General features: G+C 39.8%; 1 protein-coding gene across 4 annotated transcripts in view; it reads left to right on the plus strand.

The window, feature by feature from the left end:
- LOC131432814 (period circadian protein) overlaps window positions 1-19,127 on the plus strand; it is a 35,531-nt gene that overhangs the window by 5,849 nt on the left and 10,555 nt on the right. For 2 of the 4 annotated variants that reach the window (XM_058599342.1, XM_058599341.1), the window contains 3 exons: window positions 11,791-12,140; window positions 12,350-14,679; window positions 14,925-15,068. In XM_058599342.1, coding sequence (XP_058455325.1) covers window positions 11,791-12,140; window positions 12,350-14,679; window positions 14,925-15,068 — 2,824 coding nt within the window. The remainder of the gene's footprint in view (window positions 1-11,790; window positions 12,141-12,349; window positions 14,680-14,924; window positions 15,069-19,127) is intronic. The other 2 variants (XM_058599343.1, XM_058599346.1) reach the window with 2 other exon arrangements.

The raw sequence follows: 19,127 nt of genomic DNA on the forward strand, positions 1-19,127 counted from the left end.
TAGCTCTCATTGTCTTTAAATATACTGTGCAATTCCATCTTGATCCGACTTCCGGTTCCGAAATTATAGGGCGAGGAGTGTCAAAACATTCAAATTCAAAATTACGATGCAGGGGAATGGGCATAGAGGTGAATGACAACAATGTTAAAACCTCTATAATCGAAAAAAAATGACGATACAGAACTGGTACGTGCGGCTTTGCTCCATTCACAGCGTGCTTTGTTCGATTTCATATAGCGTGTAAGGTTGCCAGGTGAAAAATATGAAAGTTTCTTATCCTTTTATTCAATTTGTACCTACTTGTTAGTGTTATTGCAAGATCATGATAAAGATGCTTTTCAATAGAAGTGCACTTATTGCCTTTCTCATATAGAAATTTTATACAATCACTTAAAAAATTGACCAGTGGAAATTAACCCGAAAGGCCAAGTGTTCTATATCATTCGACACAGTTCATCGAGCTGAGCAATGTATGTGAAGGTGTGTGTATGTGTATGAGTATGTGTCAAAAAATGTCACTCATGAAATAAAAAATCTTGTAGTCCTATAGGTAGCTTTTGAATTTCACGTCGTCATTTAGAACGACGAAGAGTAAAATTCTTCTAGATTTGGCCTAATTTGATGTTGTGCTGTTCGTATATATCGATAACTTAATTTGCTATCGTTTTGGTCGTTTTAACGGTTGAAAGATCAAAATCGAAAGCAAAAAAAATGCTGTGTGACATCAAACTGAAAACTAGTTTTGCTCCCAGTGAAAGCACATTGAAAACTTAATATGATGTAGATTTTCTCGAAATGACACGTCACTAGCATAAAAATAGAACAGCCAAAACAGGTCCGGGATAGTATACATTTAGGCGATATTACTCGCAAGCAAGAAAAAAGATTTTATGCAATCTTCATATTAGTCGAAAGCAAGAAAAAAGATTTCATGCAATCCTCCCACACACTACCGCGGAGAAGAATTCGGTTTCGAACTTAGGTGATTTAGAATGCGAACTCTAGGTGATTGCTATGGACTGTAAGTTCTAGCTATAAGGAGACGGAAAATGTTCGGTTATATGATAAGCAATGTTGTTTCACAAAATTGTATGCAGGTAGTTTCTGTCAATGCACGCTCGTTGCGTTGTTTCCATCCCGCATCCACCATGAATAGCAGTGTGGCTATTTGAGAAAAGTATAAAAATGTTATCTTTGTCCGTCTCATATCCAAAGCTGTAGCATTCAAATATTATAACATTAAATTGAGTTATCTACTTGATCTCACACAACTCGCACATGTAATCACTTTGAAATATGAATTTAGAGGCTCTGAAGACCGAACGTTTTACAGTGAAGTCTCCTACAACACAGGGAACGTGAATTAGGAATCCGGCGAAAAGGTATCCCAGATCATTTGTTTTTTCGACTAATTGGGACAATGAACGATTATCTCGCTTCTGACGAGATAGAACCAGAATCTCTTCAGTAAATTTTTAGTTTTGTGTAGACTTATAATTTACGATCATTTGATGCAGAATTAGTCCTGTGACTCAAAATTATGAAGATTTAGTTAGACGGTTTCTTTGGAAAAGTGTATTAAAGTTCAAAGATCAATTAGATGATTGATAAAATACTTCTGATCGTATCTAGCATATAACTAGGAATGAGAATTGTTTTGAAGCGTGTCTCCGACATAGTTTGTGGATTACTTAGGAATATACAAATTAAACATATATTTTCTTGGTGGTTTCTCTAAGCCACTAAAGTATTCTTAAGAATTAGCTCTAGGTTCTGAAATCTGAGACATTCAATGTTCGATGTTCGAGCTTTGTAAACAATTAATTTTTTCATACTGGTAGATAAAAAGTTATGAGTATTTTCAGAATGGGTTTTTCGAGCAGATTATATTCGCTATCCAGGTCCCCGATTTTTGGATGCACTGAAAATAATGGTCTAAAAACCTTGGAATGAACTTCGCGACGTCGTATGATTACAAATATCGAAACATGTTTTTAAAACTGAACGCAAAAATTGTTACAGGATCGGATACTTAACGTATCTAGAAGGAAATCGATGACGTCAGATATATTTCTCATATCAAATTCCTTCTACGGCAGACGGTCAGCGAGATGGGAATGCCAAAGCCACTGTTCAGATTGACCTGCTTCAGACAGACGTGGTACAGATGATCGCCAACTTATCTAATGCCTCACAGACGTGTGGTTTGACACCAATATTATCGTGGTTAAAAAGGAAGAGCATTATTTTTTTTTGTGCTGCCATTTGAAATTTGCTCTATTTCAATGGATTCACTAAGTTGGTGATTTTAATATTTTCATTTTTTGAGTATCACAAAACTTTTGCCTTTAAACAGCAAAATGATAACATAATGTGATATTAATTGAAAATTTGATGAGTCAATATCGTATTAGGATTTCAATCTGATGTTGCTATCATAAACAGATTTCAATTTGTTCTCATTTTGATGTTAGACTTTACTCGGGTTACTAACGAACCGACCTTAGCTATACTGGTTCCAAGCTCCAAGTTTTCTTAGAGATGATTTGATCGATTTTCACAAACAGGCTCAAAAAAAAGTTCCTACAGTCTCATAGATTGCTGTTTAATTTCATCCGGGTCCGATTTCCGGTTCCAGAACTATAGGGTTTAATCATTTAGTGCGACGATGCAAAATAAAGAAAATTTCTTATCAACTTGACATAACTGTTTACATTTTGAACAGGTTATGTTAGTTCATACCCAAAGAAAGTTCCTTATTTTATTCAAGATTGAAAAAAAATTTCTTCACAAAATCTTCTGCTGATATTTTTGAAAATATAAGTAATATGAGAAATGCATCATTACACAACTAGGTGGATTAAAGCAGGTTTTTGGAAATTTAATTGCTAAACTAACCATTAGTTGTGCTTCAAAATTATGAGTTGTGTTATTAAAAATTACAAATGAAATGTTTCATTCCTTAGCGATCCTAACGAATTCTCACAGATTATTTTTCCGAATGTTTCAAGAAAATCCGGTGAACCAGATTTCTGTATTTGTGAATATTTTATCAAAAATTTTGATCCGTGCCTGATTTCTTTCGTTTTTCAATTATGTAAGAACTTGAAAAACTGTTTTGAGGGGAAGTTAAAAAGCACTCGTGGTAAACATAATTTTGCTTTTGGTCCAAAATGGACCAGTTTCTGATTTGCTGATTTTGATGTTTCTACCCGTACATTGTGAAAAGAAAAAAACTTTTGCAGGGTACGCGAGCAATGATACCAAGTATAAAGAAAATCAGAAAACATGTTAAATAAGATGTATAATTTTAGCTCACCAATGAAAATGAAATTTTTTAGAGAATGTTTCACTGTTTTTTTGTCAACCTTATCTTAATAAATATTTATAGTGGCAACACTGTGTAATTAAAATCAACATCAAGTCATTTTTCTTTTTAGTGAATCAAAGTATACTCGAAGTTGAGTTTACTTTTTCAAGGAGAATGAAGTGTTGTGTTGTACACTGTGGTCGCACTAAGCATTTGTATCCAAATTTGCCTTTTTCCGGTTACTAAAAGATCCGGTAATACGCCAACAATGGGTTCGATTTTGCGTTCAACATGAGATATTTCGTGTTTTGTCATCAAAGCTCAATTAATTGTTTTTAAGCATTAATGTATAATTAAAAAAATGCATTCACCAATACTTTTTTCTTAGCCTAAAGTTATTAAAAAATCTGTAAATATGGCTACACTGTAGCCGATACGTTGGTACCCTCTCAGCAGGCTGTTCAATTTTGTTGATTTTTGAGCGCTTGTTGAACGATATATTGCACGAAATATTCGTACAATTTGCTGGAATGGTTTGTTGTTGTTTTTTCTCTTGCAAAAATAGTGTGAAAATTAAGTGTTACCTTTACATAGAAAGAAAATTTGTTGTTATTCTACGTGAAGTAGGAGTATTGTGCAGGTATGTTTTGTTAGTTTAAACAAATAAGTGGAAAAAACATCAGAAATTCTGCAGTAACACTTGTCCTACGGGGCTCCAACTCCTCATGTTAAAAATGGCTCAACAACGGACCTCTGTCTGCCGGGTTTGTTGGCCCTTCATTGGTCCAATACGTTGGATCATTGGTCCAATGAAAGTCCAATCAATTGTTCAACGGGAGGTCAACACGGGACCTTCGTTTGTCGATTTTGAAACAGACCATTGAACCGAATGCCATTTTTTTCGTTCAACAAATCCTGCAGACAGAGGTTCATTGTTGAGTCATTTTTAACATGAGGAGTAGGAGCCCCGTTGGACTAGTTTTACTGCAGAGTTTCTGAAGTTTTTTCCACTTATTTGTTTAAACTAACACTACATACATAAGCACAATACTTCTACTTCATAAGCACTATACTTCTACTTCTACTTCATAAGCACTATAATTCTACTTGTAGAATAACAACTAATTTTCTTTCTATGTAAAGATAACACTTAATTTTCACACTATTTTTGCAATAGAAAAAACAACAACAAACCATTCCAACAAATTAAACGAGTATTTCGTGCAATATGTCGTGCAACAAGCGCTGAAAGACCAACAAAATAGAACGGTCTGCTGAGAGGGTATTTTGAAACTCAAACCCGCTCGATCTTTTGGCTACCTGTGCAGCCATGACCACCAGACGGCTACCAAAATTGATTCAGTGACGGCTGTCGAATCTAATTTGGCAAAACATTGTCGCCTGTATCTTAGTTAGCCGAGCGTTTTCACCTTTTCACCTTCGCTGAAATGGTCAAAGATTTCGATGTGAAAAAATCCTAGTGGATACGGTTGTATCGTTTGAGGTCTGGCAGTGGTGAGGCAGTCGGTCATCAGAATGGCTGCCAGCTATATTTTACTCACTGGCAGTGTTTGGTCAGCCGTCTGACAGCCATGCCCATGCGGAAAGCGAAGCATCCCACATTATCAGATCCAAATGGATTCCGAATCAATTAAGAATCGGCGAGAAATTTTCATTCGGAATTCCATGTGGAATTCCGAATCAATTCCAACTCCAGTGCAACAACCGATTCCGAATGAATTTCGCCTACAACTGGTTGATTCGGAAATCTGTCGAAATTAAGTGAGAAGATGCGGACTGAATTGTCAATTCGTCTTCTTCTTCTTTTCCGATTTTGCACGTTTTCGTGCTAATTTTCAGTTTATTTTTAAATGAAAACATTACATTACTGAATATACAAGTTTAAATCTTCATATTTTTCGGATATACAGAACTAGTAAATAATCAGTTCTTCTTAGAGTACCAACATAAACTGTTGAAATTCGCTGGAAATTAACAAAACGGCCTACCTTAGTCAGCATCATCCATTCCTCTAGCTGGAGTGTAGTGAAATGGCTTAAGGCGCCTAAATTTTACACTAACACATTCATAAAATGAGCCAATATTCAATGACATTTATAATGTCACTGTCAATCGGGTTGATCGAGCAGCCAACTAAGGCGAAAATTCTAGCACTGAACCGATCGAGCACTGAAAAATCAAGCGATTTCGATCAATTAAACTGTCTATTGCGATAAAAAAGGTTTCAATCTGAGTAGAAACATCGCGAACACATATCTAATTTAAGTTTCATCATATTTTTAACTTAAGTGTGTGTGTCAACCCCTGACACAGGCCCTACTGTCTGGCAGCAGTCTACAGAAAAAAAATGTTTCATTCCAATGTTTGCATCAAATGGATTTAAACAGTACGGAGTCTTACCAATACTGGCAACTTGCTGACTTATTTCTACTCAATCGTATTCAAACCTTTAGTCATCCTAAGCAGCTAATTATATGTTCCGGACATTGTGTAACGGGGGAAAAGAGCTCATAATCTATCTTACTAAATAATAACGTTAGCATTAAAAAAATTCACTTTTTCTCGGATGGTGATAAAAAAAAGCTAAGACAGACAATTTCTTTTCATACAATTCTCATGGAAGGTAATTATTTAAAAATGCTACGCCCTTACAAGCGGCCTTCCGGCATTTCTCCGGTATTATTATGAGTTCTTTCTTCATTTTGCTCATCAATTCCTTCCCAGTTTTCGCGACAAAAGTATTGGAGTAGATCTGACGTTTAAGGTTGGCCCAGAGGGTTCGCCGACTTGAGTACCACATCGATATTCAGCCGCTCCATCACCTCCAACGATCGCTTTGAGTAGTGGGCCGACACTAGAATCGGCCAGAAAACCGAGTCTTGGCCTTTGTGGTATTTTTTTATGAACGACGCAATTTCCGGCAGGCATTTCGTACTAAAAATTTCCCGTTCACGACCAGTTCGGAGCGAAAGAATCCTTGAATTAGAAGATTATGAAATAAAAAAAAAATAACGAACGGAATAGGTGGAAGTCAGAAAGGGCGACATCTGTGGAATACGGCGAGTGGGGCAAGACTTCCCATTTCAGCGTTTCCAGGTACTTTTTGACCACTTTTGCGACGTGAGGCCGAGTATTATCGTGTTGGAGGATGGCTTTGTCATGTCGCTCTTGATATTGTGGCCGCTTTTCTTTTGGCGCGCGACTAAGGCGCATCAGTTGCTTTCGGTAGCGATCTCCTGTGATGGTTTCACCCGGTTTTAAGAGCTCGTAGTAAATCACACCGAGCTTATCCCACCAAATACAAATCATAACCTTGGCGCCGTGAATATTCGGTTTTGCCTTCGACGAAGTCGCATGCCCGGGCTTTCCCCATGATTTCTGCGTTTAGGATTATCGTATCGAACCCACTTTTCACCACCGGTTACGATTCGATGTAAAAACCCCTTACGATTTTGTCTTTGAAGCAGTTGCTCAAATACACTCGATGTCCCTTGGTTTCAACTCGTACGACACCCAGTTTTCTTCTTTCTGAATCATGCCCAGGGCCTTGAGACGTTTTGAAATGGCTTGCTGACTCACTTCCAACGATTCGGCAAGCTCTTTTGGGTTTGGCACGAATCTTCATCAAGCAATGCTTCTAGTTGTTCATCTTTGAAGGGTTTTTCTCTTCCACCACCATGTTTGTCTTCGACATCGAAATCACCATTTTTAAAACGTTGAAACCACTCCCGACACGTTTTTTTACTCAGAGCAGCATTACCGTAAGTTTCTAAGAGCATTCGATGCGCTTCGGCTGCATTTTATTTTTCGAATTGTAACAGAAAAGTAAAACTTCCCGCAAATGGCGAGAATTGGGCACATAAACAGACATTTTCGAGCGTGAATAATACGAAAACAAGAACAACTGTCACTGAAACGGCGATGGCAATTCGTTAGGCACTGTACACACTCACTTCAAAGGCATTATCATCTATATATTTTAACCAGCCTCAGCCGGTACAGCCACCTATCGGAAAAAGGCGGAAGCAAAGTTGTACACCTGATATATAACTCGATCATAGTTTTCAATTTTAAATTCACGCTATCAAAAAATCTATAACAATCTGTATTTCTTGCCAAAATCTGTAAACTGAATATACTGAATCTTGGTCACAAATTTATCCGAAAAGTCTGTAAAATACAGAATAATCTGTTTTTGTAGCAACTCTAGGCATTCATTGTGTTTATATAGTCATGAATGATTCTATGTCAGTTCTATGACGGTTTGAATTTTAAAAACTCATCACCCTGGTATTTCAAAATTGGCAGTCGGAATCGGATAAAATTCACCATTTTTGTATGGGACCATAAGTTTATTTTAATTTGAATGTTTGTTTAATAACTTCGTTTTGACCAACCGTGGAACAACTTGACACATTAGCTGAGTTTCGAAACTGTTGTTTACTTATAAAATGGAACGTCAATTGAACACGCGGCTTTGTATCGTGTAGTGTTGAACGACGTTCTTGGTGTGTTTGATCTTATATCCGAACACATATTTGACCAAAATGCAATGAACAAACATCGTAATGCTTAATTATTATTATTATGTTGATTATTTTTTTAAACTTTACATGGAACAACTCGCAGAAATTTTAACGGTGCGATGCGCGAAGCTAATTTTGTTCCGAAATGAATAAATTTGGAGATGTTATTAAAACATAGTTTTATTCAAATAATAAAAACGCCCTATTGGAATATAATAAATCGTTTTGACAGAACCAGAGAACCAAAATTTTTGTAACGCTCGAGAACAATGGGAGCTGTCAAGTTGTTCTCCGGTTGGTTCTGGCTTTCTTTTAGCTTCACTATTTCCGATACTTTTGGAAACGGAATTCGGAAATCGGTGTAGCCGAAGTCAGTTAAATTCGCCTAATGAATTGTTAACCACTTCATTAGATTCGACATTTTTGAAAATCAGTGTAGCCATCTTAGAGAAATCGTGGTGCATAAAACTTTTGGATACCTACCGGGATCGAAAACCGAATACCGGTAAAACTGAAATAAGTTTATTTGCTCGTCGACTCTCAAAATCTGTGAACCCGATAAATCCGTTAAATTTATTTTTCGGCTGCTCGGCCATCCATGGAAGTTGACCATCAATGTTAACTTCCCTCTCTGAGCAGCCCAGATAGCCGTGTAGTGTCAGTAGCGGATTCCCAACTGGCTAAGAATAACGCTACGGTCCACCTGTACCGGTGGTATAAGTCCACCAAACAGGTAAGCCGTGTGGCATCCGGCGGAATTATTTTTTTACCAAGAATTGATCAACTGGTTTCCTGTTCCATGTCGTAAAAGGCCACAAAAATAGGAACTCCTAAGTCAAGGTGTATTTCCGTGCCGATGGCTGAATGGCTGCAGGAGGTTAAACAATGTAGTCGTGAACGGAATATCTTGGGGTTTTCCCTTACTGGATACACGCAATGCTTAGCAATCAACTTCTTTGATCATCGCTTCGGCGAGCCAGAGATTAGAAAGCTGAGTGTCTGTGGGTGTCCTCAAGGTGGTGTACTATCCCCACTTTTATGGAACCTAGTCGCTGATGGTTTGTTAAGGAAACTTAATAACCTTGGATTTCCGACTTATGGTTTTGCCGACGATTATCATATATTGATGACCGGTATAAGCATTAACACTCTCTTTGATTTAATGCAACAAGCCCTGCGATCTGTTGAACAATGGTGTTGTCAGATTGGATTATCTGTAAATCCGGGCAAAACATCAATGGTGCTTTTCACTCATCGTAGGATAATTACAGGAGCTCGTCCGTTGCAGTTCTTTGGTTCAGAGGTCACTGTGGTCGATCAAGTTAAATACGTCCGGGTTATTCTTCACTCAAAACTGAATTGGTCTGCTCACATTGAATTCAGGATTGAAAGAGCTTGCATGGCTTTCGGCCAATGCAGACGAGCTTTTGGAAAATCATGGGGACTCAAACCCAGATATATTCATTGGATCTACACAACTATTGTTAGACCAATTTTAGCATATGGATGTCTTGCATGGTGGCAGAAAGGAGAAGTCGCGACAGTTCAGTCAAAGCTCATCTCCAAAGGATGGCCCTAATGGCGATGACAGGAGCATTCACGACAACTCCTACTGCTGCTCTAGAGGCGCTACTTTGTATTAAACCACTACATGTGTTCCTAAAACAAGAAGCATTATCTTGTGCATACCGTCTTAGGGTTACAGGGATTTGGAACAGTAACCCATTAGATTATGCTACCAGCCACACTCGCTTGTGGTCTCAAATGGTTACGTGGGATGAGTATTTACTCGCTCCTAGTGACCTAACTCTCACATGCAGTTTTCCTTTTAAAACATTCAATGTGAGCTATCCTCTTCGTTAGAAATGGTTGTCTGGTTGTCTGGAACGACAACTTGATGAACACATAGTTTGTTTTACGGACGGTTCTCTGTTGAATGGTCGTGCTGGTGCTGGTGTCTACTGTCGTGAAATGAGGCTGGAGCAGTCTCATTCACTTGGTAGATACTGTACTGTGTTCCAAGCAGAAATCTACGCAATTCTGTGAGGAGTACAATCGGCACTTCAGCAGAGGATCTGTGGTAAACGTATTTATTTTTGTTCCGACAGTCAGGCAGCCTTAAAAGCACTCAGTTCGAATGACTCACGGTCTAATCTAGTGATCGCATGTCGAGCTCAAATTGAAGACCTCAGCATTTCAAATGCTGTTTACTTCTTATGGGTACCCGGCCATTCTGGTATTACTGGAAATGAATGGGCTGATGAGTTGGCTAGAGCTGGTGCAACGAATGATTTCGTTGGTCGTGAACCAGCTTTACCACTTTCAACTAGTTGGATAACGCACAAGATACGTTCTTGGGCTGCATCCAAACATGCCAGCTACTGGCGCAGCTTGCAAACTTGCGCTCAGACAAAAGCATTTCTACCAGATTTAAATCTGAAAATGTCAAAGTGTCTACTGCATTTCTCCAAGTATCATTGAAGTATTCTGGCCAGAGCTCTGACTGGACATTGCAAACTCAATTATCACATGGCTACTATTCAACGTGCTGAGTATTATTCGTGTGATTTGTGTAAATGCGATTATGGTACTTCATATCATCTGATATGTAACTGTCCCGCATTGACGCAGCTACGTATCCGGGTTTTTGGTTCTCCATACATGGTTGAGTCTGTGTATGCGGAGCTAAAATTGAATGATATTCTCTCGTTTCTCACCCAATGCGGTAAGGAGCTATAGTCAGAAGGGTTCATCGTTCTTCCTGGAGTGAATGAATCCCTTCTGTATTCACCTTAAATAGGGTTTAGCAGATTGTTTGGCATCCTTTGGGGGTACCGAATTTACTTCTGCTCGTACATACTGCGAATCGTTCTGCATTCTTCCGGGAGTGCAGAATGGTGTCGCTTTTGTAAGATCTCTAAATCCTCTCGGGGGTTGGAGGTTTTATCAACAGCAGACTGTTCGGGACCTCGTAGAGGTTCAGAATTTCCTTCTGCTTCCACTAAATGTGATCCTCAGTAGATTGTTCAGCATCCCTTAGAGGTGCAGAATTTACTTCTGCTTTTATGTGTTTTTGTGTCGTCAATTTTTCCCATCCTCCTAGTCCAACCCTTACCATTTCCTTTCAATCCTTCCCTCTTATATATCGGGAAAATGATGCTAAAAACATATTGATGGCAAGGCACAAATCTCCAAATATCAAGGGGAACGTGCCATTTGAGCCAATTTGTTCTGATTCCTGATTCCTGATTGCTCGTCGACTCTCAAAATCTGTGAACCCGATAAATCCGTTAAATTTATGTGAAATTTTTATACTAATCACCCGAAATCGATTCAGCCATCTACTAGCAAACTGAGTGACACTGTATTAATTTTATAACATATATCATCCTGTAGATCCGGAACCAGAAGTCGGATCCAAACGAAATTCAGAAACCTTATATGGGAGCATAGGACTGTTCATATGAGTTTAAGTTTGTAGAAATCAGTTAGGCCGTCTCCTAGAAAAATTAATGAAATTATCGGAACAAATAGTAATCGGAAAGAACAATGTCCGTACTATACGGCAGGTGGGGTAGGACTTCCCATTTCAGCGATTATCTGTATGTTTTACCGGCTGTGCAACATGTGGGCGAGTTTTGTCGTGTCTGCCGGTGTATTGTTACTGTTTTGCTTGCAAAGCTCGGCTCAAACACAACAACCGAGGGATCGTATCACTCGGTTGCAGTAGCTTACCTATAATACACCAAACCCAGCTAGTCCCACTATAAACAGAAAAAAAAACTAACATCAATAATCAGAACGATCCCATAAAGTTAAACATTTTCGCCGAGCAATCGAGTTCAACAGTGTCAATCCCGAGTTCATAATCATATCTCAAACTTTTAATTTCGAATCAAATATTCCAACTGATCATTGAAAACCTTCTTCCAGTGGCAGCTCCAAAACTCATCACAGCGGCAGCAGCGGTGCCGGCAGCAGTGGTTGCAGTGGCACCGGAAACACTCAGCCGGACGCCGCCGCAACTGCACTGCAACAATCGCCGTCCAAACATGCAAAAGACAAGGACAGGAAAACGAAAGAAAAGGAACTGAAAACACAGATCGACGCAAACGCGACCGGTGTTCTGGTCGACGAGACACGCAAGGTAAAACCATGCCCGTCGGCTGCAGCGGCAGTGGGAACGACAAACACTACCCGACTAGAAACTGAGACCTCTTGCTATTTAGATGAGCCCAGTGATCGTCAGCCTATTGACAAAAACGATGACTTCATTGTAAAAGGTAATTTCATTCTGATAGAATCGGTCCCGTCTAGCGAGAGCATTTCAAATTGAAATGCCACCATCTGCTCAATGGACAAAAGTGCATCAAAGTGAGACACTATGGACCAAATCCGTTGTCATCATATTGTTTTGAGATTCTGGATCGGTTTTACATAGTTGATTTATCTCTTATATAATCATGCTGTTTTATTTATTTTCTTTTTTTAGAGGAAACCCAAGCATCGCAGGAGTCGATCCGCCGGACAGACAGCATACAATCTCCCTGTTTCCTTCCCGGACCGTCACCGGCTACCCCACTGGATGATGCCTTCCATGATGGGGATGGTGAAAAACTTACAGGTTCTATTCATGTGCAGTCTCCGGGCACCACAACACCAGTGGCGTCCAGACCGCCCAACATGGAGGATGGATTCCGGTGCATTATTTCAATGCATGACGGTGTCGTACTGTTCACGACCCCGAGCATAACGCACAGCCTTGGATTTCCGAAAAACATGTGGATCGGACGATCGTTCATCGATTTTGTACATCCCAAGGATCGAGCCACCTTCGCCAGTCAGATAACGTCCAAGGTGGCCGTTCCTCTGGGTGCATTCGAGGACGACAGTCGGCAAAAATCCCCGACCAATGCACTGTACGTGATGCTGCGAAAGTACCGAGGTCTCAAGAGTACGGGATTTGCTGTCACGGGCACCGCCGTCAACTATGAACCGTACCGGTTGGTGTTGACATTCCGGGAGGCCCTACAGGAAAGAAATGAGGTCACACCACAAAATGGCCGCAACATTTTGCTGATCATAACCGCCACACCGGTTAAGAGTATCTATAAAACTCCAAATGAAAATTTCAATGACAAAGAACTTAAGTTCAGTACGATTCACAAGCCCTGCGGTAAGCTGAATTACGTCGACGGAAATTCTGTGGAATTTCTTGGGTATTTACCGCAGGATATTTTGGAACGTTCGATAATGGAACTGTATCATCCGGAAGATATGCCGATCGTGAAGCAAGCCTACGAGAAAGTGATGCTGAACGGACAATCTATTGGAGCTACTTTCACAAGTCCGTCGTATCGATTCCTAGCCCAGAATGGTTGCTACATTGTACTACAAACGGAATGGACCAGTTTTGTCAATCCATGGTCACGAATGCTTGAACTAGTGATAGGAAACCACCGGGTGCTGGAGGGTCCTTTTATTCCGGATGTATTCACCTCGAATGAAGCCGGCGTTTGTCACGAAACGTTTTCGAATGAGCTACAGAAGACGGCGGAAAAGAATGTGGAAGATATTCTTCAGTTCCTGAAAGAACCAGTTGCCAAACCTTCGGATAAAGTAAGCCAAGAGGTATCGAAACGGTGTCAGATGTTTGCTTCGTTGATGGAAGACACCCCGGATGAGGTAGCACAACCCGAACTGACCTTGAATCTGTTGAAGGTAAATTCAGAGTTAACCTTTTCGGAGCAGGATTCCGTAATGCTTGGGGAGATTTCTCCGCATCATGAATATTTCGATAGCAAAAGTTCGTCGGAGACACCGCCAAGCTACCATCAGCTCAACTACAACGATAATCTCTATCGCTTTTTCAACAGCCATCCTATCATGAACGTAGAAGAATCTCCTAAGATGGACTCATCCGGTGGAACCCACACGGAAACGGTGGACGCCCGTACGAATGTCAGTCCGAATGGGCAGTTCAGTGGTAGCGGAGAAGGTAGCAACGACAGTTCCGAACGAAACGGTAAAATGCCCAAAACAACGCCTACCTCCAGCAACGGACCGGAGTTCTCGAACAACTTCCAACCTCCGGCGTTAACCGAAGAAATGCTCTGCCTTCACGATGAGGATATGCAAAAGGCTATGTTGAAGAAGCACCGTGAGGCAAGAACCCTGGCCCGATGTTCGGAGAAAAAGAAAGGACCTCCGGATAAAGCTCAACCCAGTCATGTGTCCCACGGTCTTAAGCGAGGTCACTCCAATTCTTGGGAGGGCGAAAATCATAAAACCTTCAAACACCAGCATAACCAGAAACCTACTGCCAACCCTCAAAATCAGTCACTAAATTTAAGCGCCCCTCCAAATCCGACTGCTCCTCTGCAAGCAACTTCCGTCGCAGGACCCAACGAAATGAACGCACCGAACACCGGGACAACCGGCACTCCACAGCCAGCAGCACTTACGTACCGGGTGCCACGAAACGGGGACCAATGGCAACCGTTCTCGGTTAGTTTAACGGCGATACAAGCATCGCAAAGAAACGCACTCACCAGTTTCGCTCCACCGCAGAACATGATGCCAACATTGTACTACATTCCGTCGGCTCCTCCTCCTACTCCACCATCCATTCCCGGCTCGACTCCCGGTGGGGTTGGACTGCCTCGGTTGAACACTATTCCGATTCCGTACATACCGGACATGATGTACCATCAGCCAATGCAGCTCTACCAGCCGTCACTGTACTACTCGCCGATGATGTACCAGGCAATGCCCTTCCAGCCGGTGGCACTTCCAAGTGGGCTGCCGAACGGCACTCGAAATGTACGTTCAAATTTGAGTTCCGAGTAAAGTACGAACACACGAAGGTGCTGACCGGTTTCTCTCGGCACTTACTTTTGTGTTTTCGCACTTTCCTAAGTTTTGTACCATGAGTTTCATCGAACCGATTCCGGATTTTTTCTATAAATAGTAAAATCCTGAATTTACGCGATCACGCTTACTGGTTTTGTGAGAACCACACATAAAATCATCCCCTATTGAAACAATAATTTGCATTCCACAAATAGCAACCACCTCAAAACCTGCCACCCCCAGTTCAGCAAGCAGCACAACCCTCAGCGTCGCAGCTTTGCCAGATCAACCGTCCTACCGAACCAACAGCCGCAACCGGAACAGCTACGATGGTCCAGACTGGCAAGCAGTATGATCGGGTAAACAATGAGCAAATGTAGTTTAGATCGCAGAACGGTGGACCAATTTATGAGTTTATTCGGCCAAAACAAGTATGAATTCATGTTTTCTAATTCTACCACGCCGGGTTTCGTGCATGGTCCCAAATTGAATCTGTTCAGTATATTTCTGTTCGTACAAGAAAATTCGAGCTCAGCGTCCGTCAAAATTAGTGTAATACTTTCACACGTTCCGTGCAGTGATGTCAGATAGTTGTATTGTCATTTTTGCAGATTGACATTTTCCTCGGAATCTTTACCGCTGCAAACCAGGAAACAACCTTTTTCTGGTCGCCAAGCAACCCAAGTTTCCGTAAAAATATGACTTTCCGTAGATATCCGTAGAAATATTCCAATTTCCGTAGATTTTATCTAGGGATCCGTAGATCCGGAGAAAATCTCCGAATCCGTAGATCTACGGAGATTTCCGCAGATCTGTCATCGCTAGTTCCGTGACTGTGACATTATGTCTGAATGTCTCCATAAGAATGTATGCAACTAATTTTAACTGGGACGTACTGCAATCTCCGTTGATCTCGTCGGATTCAGTTCCGTTTAATAAAACCTACGGTAACGTTGTCTTGCTTTCACACATGACGAACCAAAATATGTTATATCCACCTCCCTGCTATGGAAGCTGGTTCCTGAAACCAACGCATTTTGTTTTGGTGGCGCTGTTGTGAACAATATGTTAAGCTACGTTCATACCATTTGGATGCGCACAGGATATAATCATATAAATTCGGTCTCATAAAATTTTCAATCCGGAGCAGAGAAATCAAAAGTTGAAGAATTTTTATCGACAACCGAAGGGTAATATTGTGCTACTGCGTAGTGTATTTAAAAAAAACAGTTTTTATTTGCACTCTCTCTTCACTGTACACAGGCCTGAAACTTAATATTGACTAGAAGCATACGTTTCACAAGGATTAATTTTAGCAAATTTCTTTTCTTATTAAAAGGAATTATTATTTGAGGAATCTGGTAGTAGTTGCGTGTTGAAAATGATTATTGTTCGAAATACATGCTAAAAGTACTCACTATTTTTGAATGTGTCTACTACCAAGGATGGCTTTTATCGTATCAAAGAATATTCACTGGCAACTCTTCAACGATTGAATCAGTGCCATCAAAGAGAAACGGAAATCATCGCAACAACAAAAACCTGGCATGGCTCATTTAACATAGAATCGATACCAGTGCGAGAGCGAATTTCTCTCGATGACATTTCTGAGAATCAAAGGTTAACACGCTGCTGTGGGGATCCTCTCTGAAGCAACAAACGGTCGCTTATTCTCGTTTCGCGATCCGATTCTTTACAGGCAGTTTACAATTGCGATAGAATTATTTTACTATTTCCGCTTATTCTAACTATGTGCATATAACCTTTGTATAAGTTGTGTCTATGAAAATGTCTGTGAATGCTCCACACAAGGGTTTTGAAATATTGCAACCAAGTATGAGAATCATCAAGTTGAATCATCGATTCGATTTTCTGCGATAATTGTCAACTTGCGATTCTCTCTTGGGAAATTCCACACAGCAACGATTGGTTCAGACTGTAAATTTTTTTTAAGGGCGTGAAATACTCAGAGTATGAAGTGGAGCGAAGAAATGTAGCAAAATTCTCTCAAGATTCATGCATTGAGAGACTCGAGTTCTTGTAGCATCCCTCTCAGCAGGCCGTTCAATTTTGTTGATTTTTGAGCGCTTGTTGAACGATATATTGCACGAAATATTCGTTCAATTTGCTGGAACGGTTTGTTGTTGTTTTTTCTCTTGCAAAAATAGTGTGAAAATTAAGTGTTACCTTTACATAGAAAGAAAATTTGTTGTTATTCTACGTGAAGTAGAAGTATTGTGCAGGTATGTTTTGTTAGTTTAAACAAATAAGTGGAAAAAACATCAGAAATTCTGCAGTAAAACTTGTCCAACGGGGCTCCAACTCCTCATGTTAAAAATGGCTCAACTATGGACCTCTGTCTGCCGGGTTTGTTGAACGAAAAAAATGGCATTCGGTTTAACGGTCTGTTTCAAAATCGGCAAACGAAGGTCCCGTGTTGACCTCCCGTTGAACGATTGATTGGACTTTCATTGGACCAATGATCCAACGTATTGGACCAATGAAGGACCACCGTTGAACGTTTTTTTCTAAGTGGGATCTTCTACCGGATTGAAAATGTTGTATACAATATAGATAGCAATATAGCAGTTTCTGTCAAATTTTCGGCAATCACCAACACTGTCTACTACTATATCAGCTGTTTTTCAAAGAACGGCGAATCTAACATTGACAGCAAATGGAGAAAATCATCGATGAATGTTTCGACTTCGGTTTCAAATCGTGTTTAGAAATTATCGTATATTATCTGATCAATTTATGATTAGTCGATGAATTGTTAGTTTATTTCCAAAAGGCACGCAAATGTTACCACTTTCCTTCTATATCCACTGAATAAATCAACATAAAAAGAGTTTCGCCCTTTTTCGATTTGTTTACTTTTATACTTCCTGTGTGAATTATAAAGATACGCCCTTGCGCATTTTTCATGAAATTGACTGGTTTTCGCTACTAAGACAAATCTGTGAGTAGTTTTATTGTCTCTTTTACTGTTTCCAGTAATAAATGGTTCGGTAACCATCTAAAATAAAGAACATAAATAGTTACGCCCTTCCTTACCAGCAATTGAAGTATCGCCCTGTTTGTTGGCATGGAACACGGAGGGCGAAACCTGCGTAAACAAATGGAATGACAGTTTCGCCTTTTATAGTTCTTTGTATTACTAAGATTGAGATTTTTGTAGAATACGAATTTTTAGACAAAATTGTAGGATTTTGAAGCATTTACTGGTAGGAGAGAGAACCTCGATTTGTTTACTTTTGTAAGATACGTCCTTCTTTGAAAAACAGCTGATATATAATTTGTGGTTTTCATATTATTTTCGAAGAAATAAATCAAGTTTCAGAAGCATGCAAGAACGGCTCAACAGAACTAGTTCTTTCGATAGAACTATCAAGTTCCGAGTGATTCTTTGAAATCAACGGGTTTGCCCATCTCTAGTCCCAATAGCAGACTATAGAGCATCGGACTATCGTCGTGCTTCTTGTTTTGCTATCTGCATATAACTTTTGCTTAAAAGCGAAGCTCAATCTTATCCGAAATTTTGTGCATGTCTAATGTTCGAAGTAATTCGGTAATGATTATGAATGAAATTCTAGGTTCCGGATGTTTTATTTTGCTATACAGTGACAGTTGCACTTTTGAAAGTCCAAGGTTACTATGGTTACTCCGCTTACTGGGATCAATCCAATTCGTAATTTTCGAGCCCGACGTGGATGTTCAAAATTCACTGTGTCTGTCACAATAATGTTAAACCCTTGAACGCTCTCGTGACTTTTCTATTCGTAAACGCTCTTTGGGGTAGATTTCTACCCCAGAATTGAAATCAGTCTAAAATTACTAAATTTCGGTGTATTTACAAGCAAACGGTACACTTTTATCCCTAAACCTATCGCAAAAAAGCCTTTTTGATAATATTTGAGTTTGGTAAATGTTTCAAAATTCAAAATTCCCTTTTTATCTCAATTTTGCTAGGGTAAGGGCTCCCTATTTCATCTCATTTGTTAGAACGGTACCTGGAAAACCTGATTTAACCACTAAAATCACAATGATTTTTTCATATTTCTGCTTAATTCGCCTTGCTCCACATGGAGAATTGATTCACATTCCTTGGATATTAAAATGATGTTAAAACTATCAGCTAAAAACACTTCTGATATGTTCACTACTCTGCTCTTAATTCGACGTTTAAAATTTTTTGGGTCGTTTCGTTACCTTTCGTTTTAAATTTAAAATTTTACTGTACAGTTAATTTGGTAAACTTAACAACCAAACAAAACAGGAATTGTTTTTATTTAGGCATTAGCCCTTCTAAAAACAAAATGCAGAGCCAGAGATGCCATTTATACAGATTTATCTGTATTATATAGATTTTTGCGTTGATTTGAATCAGAGTACAGATTTTATACAGATTTCCTAAC

The sequence above is a fragment of the Malaya genurostris genome, chromosome 2 (assembly GCF_030247185.1).
Source record: "Malaya genurostris strain Urasoe2022 chromosome 2, Malgen_1.1, whole genome shotgun sequence".
Lineage (NCBI taxonomy): Eukaryota > Metazoa > Arthropoda > Insecta > Diptera > Culicidae > Malaya > Malaya genurostris.